The sequence below is a fragment of the Uloborus diversus genome, chromosome 5 (assembly GCF_026930045.1).
Source record: "Uloborus diversus isolate 005 chromosome 5, Udiv.v.3.1, whole genome shotgun sequence".
NCBI lineage: Eukaryota > Metazoa > Arthropoda > Arachnida > Araneae > Uloboridae > Uloborus > Uloborus diversus.
The window spans coordinates 153,901,440-153,919,334 of NC_072735.1; the positions used below are offsets into that span (position 1 = coordinate 153,901,440).

The window sequence follows — 17,895 nt, forward strand, 5'->3', positions numbered from 1 at the left end:
TTTCAGTTTAGTATTTTGAATGTGTCATAAGTATCTTTTGCAAATACGTTACATTAAAAAATATTGTCATTATTTTGTAAATTTTTTTCATATTAAAAAAAAACTTCTTAAATTGTACGTATATTAAAATCAAACCAATCTACAGTATTTTCAATAAGTTTCCGCCCTATAGCCAGGGCTAAGGCAGAAATACATGAAATACACCGCCAGCTCACTCATTCCTGCCGAGGACTGCAGTTTCGTGCTTATTAGCACTCATCAGCCCGGCTTAGGAACTGACTGAGCTCGAGGTGGAAAACCTCTTAAGGAAGCCAAGAGTGCCAAACAAACTTGTACCTGATATAGAATTGGTACTAACCCAGACGAGTGACCGAAGCAATGGTTCGGTTCAACTCAAAAGCCCTTACTTTTAATGGCCAACGACAAAAATATCGTTTCTCAAGATTCGTCATAGCACATGTCAACTTTTATGGTTCCCCAAAACTACTCTTTCTTTAAAATAAATATATTTTTAATTCATTGCATTATCATTAATTGGAACATTTATTTAATTTAAATCTCTTTTGGTGCAATGAAAGTAAAATTTCAGCATATGCAAAAGTGAAGTAATAAATTGGTCTCTTATCGTCAAAATTTATCATCTAATTTGCTCTAAAAATGTCAGTCCGTTACCCGTGAAATTGCCCATACATTAGTTAAGCTACGTCTAGTTTTGTTTTAAGATTAAGTAAATTTTTAAATATTAGTTTAGTTCAAAGTGTTGTTGTGAATGTTTTAAATATTGTTATTGATAGTAAGCTATCTTTTCTGTCTAATATATTTTTTGAATAATGTGATTAAACAACTTTCCTAGAATCAACACTTGAACAGTACTAAAAATTAAAACTGCTTGCAAGGAACATTTCAAGCTGAATTGAATTTTATAATGCATAACACAATGTAATTACAGTGACTTACATTAAAAGCTATTTTTTTCAGCGCTGTATTGGTAGCATATGGAACTATGAAGTCAAAAGAAAGAAAATTTAATGTATTTCTCTACATTTTCCGAAGATTTTGGAGGTAAGAAATGTGCTATCTTCTAAACTTTACTTTCTAAATAACTAATTAAATTCATATGCAAAATCAAAAATATTACTCTAAAATTGTAACTATTCAAAGGTTTTAAGAACAGCTTGCGAATTTTAAAAAATTACAACAAAAAAAGGTTGGAATTATGTACAGAAAATGAAGAAGGTATATCGAAATTATTTTCTATGGAGACTTTAAACCTTGCGAAGTGTAAAAATTGTGTTCTGTATTGTTTCTTATAAAAATACTAGATATTATAAGGAACTTATTTTTTGAGCTCAAAGAAAATGCAGATTTTTTGACTTTATAGCAGTACTACGTTTTTTTGAAGAATAGAGCATCATTTCCCCTTTAGAACAAGGTAAAATGTTTGACGTGAAGTTTACTTGGCGGAATATAGTTAACCAAGATTGATGATTCATTCTACAACTTATGAGATAAACTGCTAGATATTAAACACGTGCCTAGTTTGGCTAAGTGAAATCTAGCGTACAATTTTTGCTTTATAGCATTAGAAGTTCTAGCTAAGATTGAAGTGAGTATATTCGTGCTGTTTCTCGCATAATTTGACACAGATAATAAAGTTTAACAAGAGTATAAATGACATTGTTTTTTCAATTTAATCTGCAATACTATCACTTGGTGTGTTGAAGGTTTTTTTAAACCAAATTTCTGATTCGAGTAGAGGCGTCCCTCTATAACACGGTTAGTTCGTTCCGTGTAGTATCGAAACCGTGTTATTCGAGACTTTTTTAAAATAACTTTAAACCTGTTTTTTTACACTAATTAATCATGTACATAGTTAAAATCATGTCAATATGTATCGTGTTGTACTGAAAACTTTTTTTGTGTTACATCGAAACCGTGTATACGAAACTTAGAAATAATGCAAATCAAGGGATGTGTACCGTGTTATATCAAGTTTCATAAAAACAAATTAAAAACTTATAAGAGTCATCAAACGTTAATAGAATGTATTAAACAAAAATGAAATTCCATTTTTTTAAAAGATAACATTAGTGTTTTATCAAAATCATGAAGTAATAAATTCAAGTTTCGTATCGTGTAAAATCGAAACAGTGTTATAATAATCGCAAATTTGCTACCGTGGAATATCGAAACCGTGTAGTACAAATACCGTGATATACGAGGGACGCATGTATAATAAATTATACTTGTTATTATTTTGTTATCTATTAGGTAACCTTTAGCTGCTGGGTTTGGTATGGGAAATTGCTTTGGGGCCCAATTTGCATTCCTATTTTCATTCTACTTTACTTGATGTTTTCCATCTTTATATTCTCACCTCAGTTCATAAAATAAATGTTAGTGATTGTTGAAAGATTGCGTAAAACAGAGATTCAGACAGCTGGACATAAACAAATTTAATACGAAACATGGCGACACAATTAGAGAAAGACCATGTAGAAGAGTAGTGAAGCCCGGCAAACTAGAATGTGGCTTTTTAAACTGAGTCGAGGGTGGATTTTCAGCATCAAATGAACAATTACAAACAGGAGTAAGCTTTCTCCTAAGTTCGATGGTGGATTAAAGAAGAGTTTTCGTGAACTCCGTAGAAAGCTACAAAAGTCTCTTTCAATAAGTAATAGACATAGTTTCTGTTTTTAAACCAATGAAAAGCGATTGATCACAAACAAGTCGCAGTTTTTCTGTTATTCAGAAAAAAAAGCTGCGTTTTTGAATCCCTTCTGCCGAGTTCGAATGCTTTGCACAGTTAGTACATTATTAATCGGGATTGATTTGAAAAGACTTTGAACATGGATGTAGCTAATTATCAGTTTAACATACCTTCAACCTAGTGGTATTATTAGTAAATGCCATCCTTCTTCTCCAAGTTGTAGTTTCTACAATATGATGGATAACAATCCTTCTTTAGATTCGTTTAGTTACCTAATTTCATCCTGACATTGGTTTATATAATGCCTCCTGAGATTCTACCCATCAGCATAAGTATGTCAATACATACTGTAGAACATTTAAATATGTAATAGAAATATAAGAGATTGATTATAAGCAAATATTTTTTACATCTTGTAATTTCTGTGCAGTCATACTATCCTTATCTATTCTTTTAGATTAACTCCGCCATTCATGCTTGTCGTATCCGCTGTGTTTTTAGTGCAATATATTGGTTCTGGTCCAGTTTGGAAAGAAACGGTCGTGGACCAATTGACAGAAAGGTGTAAGGCCAAATGGTGGTCGAACCTCTTATACATTAACAACTTCATTCCATCCGCTGAAATGGTAAACATTTTAAATTCTGCTATAAAATCAAAGTTGTATCATTGAATGTGTAAAATTTCAATATAGAAGAATGTATATTTTTAAAAGAGTTTAAAATTTTGCTTAAAAAATTTTGTTTTGTGAGAGTTATTTTATAAATGAACTTTTCAGATGGGCTGTTTTTAACAATCCTTTAAGTTGAGTTCTAAAACGTTTTTATACCCAAAACGTGAGCTGCGCTGAAATAGTGTGAAAAGTAATGCATCCGTAACGGAAATACTAACTAAGTAGTAAAAAAAAAATTCTGATTATTTTCAAATTATGTGATAAAATCATTTAAAAAAAAGGAAAAAAAATCTATGATCAAACACATGTGTAACAATGCATCTTCATTACGAGCATCTAAGAGACGTACAGTTTGTTCAAGGATGATATGGAATTGACAAACGTCCAGGTAAGACGAGCCAATCTGAAGGAGAGGGGAAAGTAAAAATTTGATGCGCGTGACTCTGCTTAATTTAGAACCTAACATACATCTGCAAAAGCTGGCATCCCTAAAAACTAATAGAGGCGCCCATTTAGGACTGTAAACCGGAGGTTTGCCTTTCCATTTCATCGGTGGTCAGACTGTATCTGAATCGACTATTTCAGAAAGTGCGTTAGTCCTAAGAAAATCCATTGCCCTTTCTGAAATAATCGATTCATCTATAAGATCAATTACTATTTAGGAGCATTGACACTGATTAAGTATTAGGGTTAGTGCATCAGTGTTCGGAAAGTCTCTAGAAGTCAGCCATAACGACACAAAACATCCAATAAACAGTAAATATCCAATTTAAAATAAAATGTGACGCATTTACGTGTTCACTTATTTATCACCAATCATGAATCAATAGCAATAAGTTGTGGATATTTTTTTTCTGAATTAGTAATAAATCATTTCATTTAAAGCAGCGCGTGCGTTTTTCTACTTCGCCATTCCGCGTATTTTTTACTCAACTGGAAACACTTTCCGTTAAAGGCAAGTGCTCTGTTGGTTTTCGTCCTATTGTAAAGGATTTTTTTTATTTAAATAATTGTACATTGAATGTTTCAATAAGAAAAACTAAACAATTTTTTGGAACAAGTAGTGTTTAAAAGAATTTACCGACTGATCGGTAATAGTTTCTTCTGTATTTCTAACAGTCGGCAATGGTAGGCTTTTTCTGATGCAGTTCTATCTGGGGTGTTTAGCTGATTGTCCTCGGTCAGCCATTTTTAAAACGGCTTTTATAATGCTCATAAAATAATGAGTAAATTACAGTATCGAGATAAAATGACAATTTAGCTGTGTGTTGAGTACTTTCTCTTCCAACATTAGTTCTTTTCCAGAAAAAGTTTAAACTTTGTGCTAAACGTTTTCTCGAAGAAAGTTAGTTTGAATATTTATTCCCTCTAATGTTATTTTAATTTAGGACTTTTGAAAACAGTTTTTGAAAATTCAGTCAGCCTATGCCAATGACTTTGGTTTTAATACTGACCTTTTTAATACTAAAGATGACAACCGTGATCACATGGTTGCTATTAATAAATCTTGTTATGAAGCTAATAATTTTATTTCCCATGGTCCATATTCGGAAATTAGTAAGCATTTCAGAAGCATGGAATTAAGAAGTTTTAGTTCCACAATTACGTTAGTTCATATTATTCGAGCGAGTTGCAAACTTGCATTACTCCTTCCTATTACTCACTAGGCTAATTTTTTAGGATTTATCAAAGGTTCAAGAGACTGGGGTTGTTGTAGGATAATTTTATTTCAAGTATTGGTACTGCTTCTTACAACTGTCTCCAGCCAAATATTTAACTCATTGAGTTCTAGAGTGTAAAGATAAAAGTTACAAAGATTTCGAGAATGTAGATTTCATTTGAAAATTTTATAATTAATTTTGTGTGGTAATGAAAGTGTAACGATGTGTTGTAAGCAGTGCTTTAGTTAAAAGAATATTTTGGGGGAACTGGCCTATTGGGTTGGGCGGACGCACCATAAAAAAAGGCGCTTGAAAACCAATTAACAGATTTGTATTTAAAAACAAATCAAATGTTCCTGGGGACGGCGTGTCGCGTACCTCTCTCCCCCAGTCAGTACTGGTTATAGGTTTAGTACTCAGTGTTAAAATTAATAAATTTGTATTGCATAAGATTGATCAAAATGAAATGGTTCACCACTGAATTCGTACATGACCGAGCATTGGATTTTATGGCCGATTACTTTAGTCGGAGCAAACCTAACCTGGCAGCATCATAATTCTATGATTAGGACTTTTGTGTAGCCTTTACAATGCTGTCTGGATAGGTTTGCTCCAACTAAGGAGTATAATCCTATTAACTATAGTTTGATTTTCTAAATGAAAATGTTGTTATTCCTGAAAAAAATCAGTGGAGTGCAATTAGGAAAGTGTATAATTTCGGTTTTCATTGCTTTTGTTGTTGCACTAATTGCTAAAATTTTTACTTTTACAAAAACTAACAACCAAACTCTTAAAAAAGCCTACTAAATGGTGCATTCCCCCTAAAGCTTCAAATAGTCAATTGATTACTGACAGATTTCTCGTTTAAATGTACATTTCAAATGTTTACAAAATGTTCTGCAAATTAAGTTTAAAATTTTTAACATTTTTAAATACTCAAGCTATTTTTTGATTAAAAAAATTATGCGTACAAAAAAACTCATTTTATATAGAAAAATCTTTAATGTATATCAGTTTGTTGGTCGTTAAATTTATGAACATAAATATTGGTTTTTCTCATATTTCTAGTGCCTGCAATGGACGTGGTACATACCAGTGGACACTCATTTGTATCTTGTGAGTCTAATAGTTCTAATACCCTTAAAGAAGTACGCATTTTTTAATTTATTTACCTTTCATTTTTTTTCATCTTCTAAAGCAGTAAAAAATATGAATAGATAAAAATTGTTTTGAAATTGAAAATAACAACCGGAATTTGAAACTTTTTTAATCCAATTTTGGTATTTTGCGTAGTTAAGTAAATTATATCTTTTTAAACTGTATTTTAATGAGTGCAAAATATACTGAATTTCATACTTCAAAACTAAATAAATTCGACAAAACTAAATAGTTTTTTGCAATTGACATCGCATCTCCCCCACAAATCATTGTCAGGGTATTTTTTTTTTTTTTTTTGCATTAAAAGGTTTTTCTTTTTCGATTTGATTTTTAATTTTGCATACTTGAACATTGTTCATCGTGAAGTTGTCAAAAATGTTACAAAAAAGATGCACTCAAATCTTTGAAAAAGAAAGTAAAGTAAAATAGAAGAATTTGAACTTTCTGCTGAAGAAGTCTACCAAAAAAAGAAAAATATTTATATATTTTCAGTTTCTTGCATCAGTTAGCATTAGATATACTATTAGCTCTAGGGGAGCAACTTTAAGTCAATGAAGATATTCCAGACTATTTTGAAGAAAAGAAATTCTATATCCACCGGTGGTCTAAATCCATATTTATGGCTCCTCATAGGTGGACTTAAAGATGTAGTTAAAGCAAGCGAACCTATATTATTTTTCATAGTGCATAGCACGCATACTTATCCTTATTTGTTACTGTTCCATGAAGAATGATATTTTTGTGTGGTGTGTTATTCAAGTTTCTTTGAAAAATGGAATGTGTTATTCTTTTAGGAATCCTCGCTTAGCGTTCATGATGAATGGTTTATTTTTAGTAGCTGGAACAATCATTACAGCAGCTAATCATTTGTATTATGGACTGCATCCTACTGCAGTTTACGCATTTAGCCACCCCGAGTAAGTATTAGTACAATTGTGTTATTGGTCTCGTACAAGTAAGCCTTTTTGCTACTAATATTGTGATTGCCGTGAAATGATTAGCACTCGTGACTGTGAACTTAAACGGAAACTGTTTTCCAAAGATTGTTTTTCATTTTTGTGTTGTAGATGGTACTGCTGTGGGCAGGTAAAGGACAATAACGGCAAATTTTACATGCTTCTTTTTTTTTTTTTTGCATTTTTGTCTTCTATTGTACGTAATTTTATAGTACAAACACGCTTATGTGATTGTAACGAAGATTTACCAAATATAGAAAACCTCGCACTACTTAATAAGTACCACGTTACGAAATATCCACAGTGGATTTTTCAATTCAGTCACTGATTACCTGGATATAGCGTAAAATGTAATTAAAAATAAAAGCTGCCAAACGAAACGCAAACAGAACTACGCTTAAGATCAATTTCCAATCAGGTTTTTCCCTCTTGTGGGGGAGGGGGTCATAAAAGTCATTGCCTGTAAATAAACTATCATATTAGAATTGATAACATATGTTAACATTAAGTGGTCCGGCAGGGGCGACCCTAACCTCCCTTCGCTGCACCTCAGTTTTAAGTATTTAAAAAATAGCGGGTGTCCGGAAAATTTATTTTTACAATAAAATCGTCAAAATAATATAAAACTAATAATCACTGCCTAAGATTCGAGTAGCTACTATAATTTCTCAAAGGAAATTAGTAATATATATTTAAAGTTGTTCAGCAAACTTTAAAATATTGAAAATAATTATTCTCATAATCGATCAATGTCTCGTTGGAACTCTAAGACTACGAATTAAATTCGTACAATAAACAAATAAAATTACAATCAGTTGTTCTATTTTTAGACATTTTAATTAACCATAGAAAGCGATACTGTCCCTAACCAATGGCTGCTGAAAATGGTAAAACAAAGACAAACCCTCTTACACTTGTCCAATGAGACACCTGCCTTGTCCGTGCAAAATTGAAATGTTTTACCTCGTTTGCCTTTTTCTCAAATCACCGCGAAGTAGCGTATCCAAGCTCTAGAATTGGGAGTCATATGGCTATGAAAAAAGAAAAAAAAAAAAAAACACACACAGAATACTTAAATAAATTTAAAAATATATTTGCGAAGATGTTTTTTTTTTTTTCAATGCTATATTTATTCAATTCGACTTCTATGATTTATCATAGTTACTAGCTTACTACCCGGCGTTGCCCGCGTGCTTCTCAATATAACATATCTTTTAGATAATTAAATGGATTGTATTTTGCAGAAAACTTTCGCTAAGTATAAATAACTCTACAAAATGTGTCTGCTCGCACTTTTCATGGCGACCATGCCATGGATTAAAATTGGATAAAATTAACTTACATTAAAAGATGCACGTCAAGTACATTTTATTTTCTTATATTTATGTCAAATTTCTATTTTCGTTGGTAGGAAAGACAGTAAGACAGTAATAGCACTGTCTTGTAACGATGAGGAATTTGTCTATATTTAAATTCTATTTCAAAATTTCAAAATCTGATACTTGCCGTAAAACCGGCAATTGAACTACGTTATAGAGAAAAAGGTAAGCGTGACTATTTTGATCACTATCCGCGTCAGTTTTTTTTTTAAATTATTTGCAGGTCATGAAATTATATAAAAAAAACCCGTCTAATTTGTACTTACGACAGGTGGTGTTCCCATAGGGTATACTCCATGTACGCCGTATTCTCTCAAATATTATTTAGACACATAGCGTATACCCCCGAGCTTCAAAAATGTTCATATTGTGACTTATTAGTATATGATCGCATACACATATTGTGCATAGTAGATTACTGGGAGTATACCCTCAAAAAAATTGATGGGAAAATCACTGCTTACAACTGTATAATAGCCCATTCTTTTGTTTATACTTTGCAAAAAATTGTTGTACGTTTTATTTCTTTCATCCGCAGCTTCAAATCGAAGGAAATGTATATACACATTTTGAAACGTAATCTAAAAAGTACCTTACCCCCTGTTGTTAACAGAGCGCTTCGATTGCACTGATACGTGTAATTTATTCTTATCTTACAGCATTTCTTCAATGGCAGTTGAAATGTTTAGTGGTAGTTACAAACTTCCAGAATTTTTCGATTGCTTACATTAAAAGTCATCGAAATGAGCCTCTTAACCGGGAATGGAGATTTGTTCAACTTATTTCGCGATGAAAACAAAAAACTTCATAATGTGGCGTAATATTTCATTATGCCTTTTTCAGTAGCGGTCTCTTGGTTTCAAAAGTTGCATCATATCCGCTAACTGGTTTTAAATTATTTCTAGTCTGTGAAGATACTCCATTAAGCGTACTATTGCTCGAGCGTTAAGGTAACATAAAATTTTAAACGGTTAAGAAATTTGTTTATGTAAATAATTGAGCAATTTTATGCATTTTAAGTTTAAATTAAAATTAATATTTCTTTGCATTTTTTCAAACTTTAAACTCTTACCCTTCCAAAACTATATGAATTCCGCCGTATTAAATTTACGTGTCGTTTTGCGGGTCTAAAGGTGCACAGCCTTTCATTTTACCACACATTGGCAATCCTTGTATGGTAGTTTATGTACATTTAATAAACGCCATGGCTATCCCCCTCCCTCTTGAAAGATAAATTCCAGCTCTGCTACTATGCACAAAAATGATTATTTTGCAATTTATTTGCCATATTAGTATTTTAACCCCTGATCCCTGATAATCAGGAACGATTTTTGCTAAATTTAGTTGAACCGAATTAGGTAAATCATGTAGAGAAGATCATGAAGAGCATATGCACATTGCATTGATTTGTTTAAGGATAGTACAATATTAAATTAAATTTCTGTTTCAAGGATGTGGTTTTAATAAAAGTTTAGTATTCTAATGCTAAATTTGTTGAAGATTGTACATCGATAAAGATGCTCTATCGACATCAATGTCATTTTGGTATTTTCTGTGCTTTTTATGTAGAAAATACTGATCAAAAATTTCGTTTATTGTTTCGATACTGTTACTTGAAAACTTATTAGCCAAAGGTAGCAAGCGAATTTAGTAAAACCTGCGGGAGACTTCAATGCGTCTCCGTGTCTTTGCAGGATGCAAGCAGCATTTCTTTTCGTTCGACTTTCTCGCCAAACATGCTTTAACGCTCGTCGCTAAACGTTGTGTTGATTGCATTTAAAATAGCTCCTGGTGGTCATAAGTTGATAACCGTTTTCATTTGCTTTGAACCAAGGTTCACAAATTTAACGATTAAAGTTAATCTTTGAAGAAACGTCATCTAGGGCAGTTTTTTACGGGCTTTTCATTTAGACTAAATTTATAACTATACAAAAATTCGTTCGTGCAGAAAAGAGCAATTTTAAGACTCAAAATATAAAATCAGACCTCTTTGGGTCTTTTTAAATTTCCAAAAACCCGCCTATATGAATTCCTGAGCAACAATTTACCTTTGTGCTAAATTTGGAAGAAATCCGACGAAAAGTGTGGATTTGTATAAGGAACATACACACATATCCACAAACATACATCCATTTTTTTATATATAGATTGCAAAGTTCGGTTTTAGAAGAAATACTATTTTGTTTTCGTTACTTGAAACAAAATAAATAAAACATTAGAAAAAAAAACTTCAGTGAGAGTTTTGAAGATCCGCTAATTGTAACGATCAATTCCACTGGAATGCAAATTTCACTTTACTTTTTTGCTTCATAACATTTTATTCAAAACATACATGGAGATAACTGCAATGTTGTTCTACAAGTAAAATTATTAAAGATTATATTGTTGAAATCCAGAATAATTTGTTTACTGTAGAAGACGTCTGAGCTTAGTATGCCTTTTCTAAACGAATTTTATCAATTTTAAACGAAATTTTTACTATACATTCTCGAATAACATTAAACAATTAAAATAACATTAATTGGTTGAAAAAATAAAATTGTTTTGTATTATGCTAACATACAGAAAATGTAAATAAGAACCAATTCAAATAAGGCTTAACTAAGAAAACTTCAGAAGCACAGAGCGTGCAATGCTCCAATGAAGTGTAATCAATTAGAAATTCGAACAACATTCATATATCATATAATGTTATATTTGTTAAATGAAAACTTTACTGATCGTCTAAAAACACATACCTTTTTGTAACAGCAAATTTCGACAAAACATCAACTACCAACGAAAAGCCGAAGCAAATCGAATTGTTTACAAGTATTTTATCGTTGCCATTGGAGAGCAGCCAAACTTTTGTGAAAATTGGTGTTAACACAGGTGAAAATATTTCGCAAACGGTGTATCAACCTGGCGTAAGAATTGTCAATACGTGTGTTTAATCAAAATGCATCACTTAAAATGTGTATGAACGCCCGATTTGGTTGGACATTATTCTATAGTATTTTGTGCACAAAAGTGGAAGCGGTATTTGAAAAAAAATGAATCAAAGTGTGTTAGTTTTATAAACATACTAGTGCGATTTCAGCCTAATGAAAACGCTTTTAAATAGGAATAAAAAATTTCGTACTAAACATGATTAACAAAATCTACGATCCTTTTTTTAATGTACATGCTTGCTTAAGGTTTATTGTTTTTGAAAAGCTTAATGTTTTCCCCTCCTAGTTTATTCATATTTTGAATTGAAACTACCACCTTGATAAATATATTTATCACATTTTTCTATTAAAAATATTTTTCTTCGTTTTTAACAACTTGAGGTGAGTGATAAGTTTTTATTTCATGGTCATATAGATTAATGTTGATTTATTTTTTGTTTTGTCCATTTTATGTGTTAAAAAATTGTTGGGTAAAAGCTTTACATCATGATTCGAAGCGCAGTTACATAAAATCTCCCAAAATTTCGTTTTCAACTCTATGATTTTCAGTCAGTCTATGATTATTCATGAATTAGTAAATACTCCCGTGATTTAAACCTTTTTGAGAGCTTGAAACTATCTCCCTTTTTTAAATCAACTGCTACAACAAAATTTTTCAAAAAAAAAAAAAAAAGCAACCTAAAACAGGCTTTATACCTTAAAATTATGCAGCTACAGTAAAAGAAGATTGTCAAAAATAATTCATGATTAATTTTCATCTGATTTTAGTGGGCAGTTGAATCATTACACAAAACTGAATTAGTGAAAATCAAATTTTAAATTAAAAAAAGTTATAAACCTTAATATTTTGCCGAAATCAATAACTAAAAAAAATTGCTTACTGTAAAAGCACTTATTTATTTTTGCGAGGCTTCAATTTTCACGAATTTCAGTGGTCAGTCGTAAATGCGAAAATTAAAACCATGTAAAATATTTTTTAAGGCAAAATTTTCAATTTTTTGTCATGTTCATATAAAATTTACGAAATTTTCAGCTCTCGAAATCGCAGATATTAAATTTTTCGCAAAAATAATGGTGTACGAAAAAAAGTGCTTTTACAGTCTGCAATTACATAAATAAATGACATTAATGCGTTCACCCAAGATTTGTAAAAAGTGTAGATTGTAAATACTTTTACGAGATTTATTTTGATGTTGATCTGTATATATATAGCTAGAAGACAATTTGTCGTATTTATGTTTAACTTTAGATGTTATAAACTACGCAGTATAAAAACTACGCAGCTTTAATATACTTTCATAAGATATGTTAGATTTGTACCTATTTATTCAATGTATGAACACTCAGAAAAATTCAATACTTTCTTTTCAGTGATTCTAATTATTTCATTGACCGAGGTTACTTCAGAACTTATGTTCACTGTTCGACGTACTGCGTTGGATTGACTGTTGGATATATTTTAGCCACAAAGCAGAAGATACGAATTCCTTTGGTAATGTATATTTTTGAATTATTCGGTTAAACATTCAGCGATTATTGCTTGAAGAATTACATTATTTTGAATTAATACAGCTTATCATTGCACTGAATTATACAATATACATTAGGTTGGTTCAAAAAAACTTTTTTTCAGCTAGAGTCCAGGACACCCTATATTTTTTTTAGACTTACTAATAGTATTTACTAGCTGTACCCGACGCGCGTTGCTACGCCAACAACAACAACAAAAAAAAAAACATCATTATACTGATTTACATGACAATCGGTTGAACGGGGCAGAAGTTGCTACTCTGCAGTGCCACCTGGTGACGAGTGGCTTCAATGAGCATATTATGCACCTTCTCCGTGGAAAAATACATATATATAGCAATTTTCATAATAATCGGTCCAGGTATCAAGTGAAGCCGTGACTATACTCAAATTTTGTACTCACGCAGTTTGCAAGATCAATCAATCGCTAAAAATATCAAATAGAAAAAGTTTTAAATCCCCCCGTTGCATGAAAAGCCATAAAACAATAAAGAAAGAATTTATTTGTTCAAACTCAAGAAAAATGGCAACAGCTAACTTCTTATCAATGAGATCTTTCACGCGAATTAATTTCTGCAGCCGATAATTTTATTCGTATTTATCCAATGGATTGTGACTTAAATTGGAATAAAAAAGGAACTATCGATCGGATTTTTTTCGAACTGGTCTATAAACATTCCCAGTACCAAAAATAACAAACGGTGAAAGTTTCAGCCAAATCTGCCGGGTAGTTTTTGAGTTCATGGATGACATACAGACAAACATTCATTTTTATATATATAGATTATGCTGGTAGCTTCTTACTCAAATTTTAAGAGGGTGCTCAATGACCCGTCACATTAACATTAGCCGTACTATAGAAAATGCCACAAATTTAGAAATACTCAATTTCCCTTGCTATTTTTTGTTAAAAAAATATTTTAATGCAATGTATATGCATATTAGTAGTGTATATTACAATATGTGGCATTGTTTTTTCAGTTCAATGTATTTTTTAACCCTCCTCCCTATACATATAAAGTTTGGGGGAGGGAGGTGGGCACCTTTTTTCAGTTGAAACAGGAAGCTGAAATTCTTCCAGTATATTACTATCCACAAATCTAAAAATACTGAGGGGTGTCCTCCCCGGTATCTAGGAGAATTTTTTACGTGTATTTTTGAACCATCCTAATATAGGGGAAAGTGGGGTAAAACTGGGAAGTTGGGAGCAAACCGGGTACCCCGTTCTATCCCCTGTACGCACTGCAATCGCGTGGACAAGAGAACTACCACCTTCCATCTTGATGAAAAAGCAGCGGCCATTAATTTTGAAAGCAATAGACTGGTTTATTTCGTTCCCGTGAAGAAAATTCTGTTTGAGTGGTTTTTGCTTAAAGTTTTTGAACAAAACAAGACCGATGATACTACGTTCCTGTTTCTGCAACAGTAGAGGTATGTAGCTCAATTTGCACAACACTTAATTACCTTCATTATTATTCTAAGTAGTTGTCTGTAGCGTTCGGTATAATCATATAACGGCATTTTTTATAAAAGCTGTACGTGCGGGGCAAAACCAGGTACTAACTGAGGGGCAAAATTGGGCACTACCCCCATATACTGAGAGAAAGACGCAGCTGAAGTAGGACAAGAGAAAAGGAAAAACTCGTTTTGACGGTCTTCCCCATTCAAGCTTCATCTTCAGGCAGCATTAGAAGAAAAGAAAAAGAAAAATGATGGGAAAGGAGACCAAATATGGACGGAAGGAAAAAAAAACCTTGAAAGAAAGATAAACGAATCAAAGAAAAGACAACATTATAAAGATACCAAAAACGAACAGACAGAAAAAAAAAGCGTCCAAAATAAGAAAAACCGAAGGAGCAAATGAGGGATGATTCCAGTGAAGAGGATGACAATACTGTCTGCATTTATTGCAATGAGCTTTATTCGAACTCCAAGAGTGGTGATGCATGGATCCAATACTTCCAATGTCATCGTTGTGCCTACGAAAGCTGCTCTGGGGCCGAAGAGGAAGATAACTATTTTACTTGCGACTGATGTCAATATGCCTTGTATTACAGCAAGAAATTAAAGACCATTAAATTTACTGTCAACTCATCAACCTGTGTCCTTTTATACTTAGTCAAGTATGTTATGACAATAGTTAACATATGTCACTAAATAAAACTAGAATTTTGTGGAAACTTTAAATTTTTTTTTTTATTTTCCTACAGCAATAACGTGTCTGACCGGTTTTACCCCACTAGTGGGGCAAAACCGGGTAAAATGTCTTTTTACAAAAAATTAATGAAAATTAAAAAACAAAAACAATTATGTTTTTGAAACTGAGGCTGCATTAACAGATACGTAGTGCATACTTTTGCAAAATTTTGTTCTTTTATGCTAAAAATTGATTTCTGGAAGCCTGCAAACCTTAGGGTCACGGTTTTACCAAACTTTCCCCTACATGTGTGTGAGTTATATATCGTTCATCGTCGACAACAATGGTACATCTCATTAAAAAGAAAAGCATTCGCGAAAATCTAAGCTTTAAATTAAGCTAATTTTAATTGATTTATACTAACATACTACAAAATACTCAAAAAAATTATGAAACGTTACGGTTATTGTTTTAACTTGGCAACATTTTCAGAAAAATATTTTGAAATTTCTTTTTTAAAATTGAGAATATTTAAAGATGCAGTTGAACTCGGTTAGTTCGAAATGTCAAAAATCCACGAATTTGTTCGTATTAGCCGTTATTCGTAACAACCGTGAATGAATGATACTGTGAAAAAACGAAGAAATGCTTATCTTTATTTAAAAAACATTACTACTGATACACACATTGTAATCTATCTATTAGCATATTCAGAAAAAAACTTATTTCTTATAAATGAATGTTTTTAGAAAATATTGATAAAGGAAAATGATAATCGACAATCGCGGAATAGGTCGTATTCCGCAATGGAAGATGAAATTTTATCTTCGAGTAAATTGAAATATCCACAGGTAAACAAACATACGGGCTTTATTTTCTATGTAAAATATTTAATATTTTCTTGTCTTTACACAATGGGGCTTCTACTAACTAAGAAAATGATGAATAATTTCAAAAAAAAAAAAAAAATACAGAATTTAAAAACTAACATTTTGAGTAAAGATATCAAAAATGTTTCTTCGTCTTAGCCGAGACTTATAGCTTAAGGTATGCATTACACGTGACATTTTTAGTGTAATTAGATAGTACCCCAAATTTAACGAACAAAATGTTCGTTATACCGTGATTTCGTATTATATGTGATTTCGTCGCACGTTTACTTTAACTGTGTATTACTTTGTTTATACCGTTTATACGCCATCACGAATTTGTTATGTACAATAACTTCTTGCCAGTACTGTGGAAGTAATGATCATTGAGTATAAAGTTTAATTCAATAACTGAAAAAAAAACATATTTGTTACTGTGTCCCGTGTGCTGTATGTACTCAGGGCCGGACTGGCCCACCGACCCGCAGGCCAATGCGCCCTCCAACCTTTGCGACTTTCGTTTTTTCCCCACTCTCTAGCTTGTGTGACTTCATTTTATTGCTTATATCTCCCCTGATTTCTAACCTGCAGAAACGGTTCGGACATTACAGAGAAGCTGAATCACTAAATACAAGTTTTTGATTTAATTTAATCCAATTCAGTCTTTTGTCTGTATACAGTGTTCTTTTTCTTTTTGTTCTTTTTATAATACCTAGTTGGTTAAGAATAAAAATTAATTTCATAACTTTACAAAGTCGTACATTCTCACTATCTACGTTTCGTTCCAGGCTTTGAATTTGCTAGGATGGGTAGTTGCTTTCGTATCTGCTCTGACTGTACTCTATGGAGTCTATGAATGGAACCAAGGAAATGTTCCAGGAATTATTGTGTCAACTATGTACGCTTGCACGAGCAAATTTGTTTGGTCTTTAGCGTTAGCTTGGGTCACTGTTACCTGTATGACTGGAAATGGAGGTAAGAGTGCACGCGCAATTTTCACAACTCTTGTTAGAAACAAATAGGGACAAAAGACTGTTATACATGGTTGTGTTTTTTAGTTTGTAAAAAAATATTCCCAGGTGTTTTCAGCACTGAATCCGAAGTTGATAGTCATTTTTACCGATAACGTCAGGATTCTTAGAAAAAAGCTAGTTAAAAAACTATTTGATAAATTATGCCAACAAGTTATATTAAAAAAAGCCATAATTTCTAATAAAAAACACAATTTCATTTTTGAAAGGAATGACTCTCAAAGCTTGAAACAAAAAATTTGATTTTGAGTTTCCAACTGTTTTAAGAGTAGAATAAGTTGACGACGGGAAAAATGTTTTATGTAAAGCAAATGGCTTTGTTAAGCAGTAGAATTGAATTATATATAACTAGAAATATCGTCGCCTCAGAGCAACAGTTAAATATCTTAGTGTTATTTCTTGGATTAGATAACTTTCTGTTGCTCTGAGGCGATGATATGAGGATAAAATAGTAGTTCAGTAGTCCTAAATCCCATTAAACTGTCTAAAACAATAATGTCTATGACTCTTCACTACAGTTTTTCTTTGTCAGTAATCTTTTACTACATTTTGTTCGACAACTAGCTGTTAATGAGCAAAAGTAAGGTATCATCTTCGTTACGTCTCGTAACGTAGATAAAAGACTTTCAATCGCTGGTCAGGCACCGATCCCAAGAAAAATTTGATTGGTCCTCGGAGACTTCCGCTAGTAAACGTTGAAAAATACTGAAAGGAAAAAAAAAAAAATAAAATATTCTCTAGGGAACTGGGACGACACGATTTTTTTTATTGAATTTTGTGATTAATTTCCATAATTTTCTACGATTTAACATGTTTTGTTATTTTTGTATAATTATTACAATAATTACCTATCTTTCCTTTTT

At 31.9% G+C, this 17,895-nt stretch overlaps 1 protein-coding gene across 1 annotated transcript in view; it reads left to right on the forward strand.

The window, feature by feature from the left end:
• LOC129222289 (O-acyltransferase like protein-like) overlaps positions 1–17,895 on the forward strand; it is a 44,485-nt gene that overhangs the window by 24,280 nt on the left and 2,310 nt on the right. The window contains exons 8-13 of the mRNA XM_054856774.1: positions 979–1,062; positions 3,168–3,336; positions 6,111–6,190; positions 6,995–7,117; positions 12,837–12,957; positions 16,790–16,976. Coding sequence (XP_054712749.1) covers positions 979–1,062; positions 3,168–3,336; positions 6,111–6,190; positions 6,995–7,117; positions 12,837–12,957; positions 16,790–16,976 — 764 coding nt within the window. The remainder of the gene's footprint in view (positions 1–978; positions 1,063–3,167; positions 3,337–6,110; positions 6,191–6,994; positions 7,118–12,836; positions 12,958–16,789; positions 16,977–17,895) is intronic.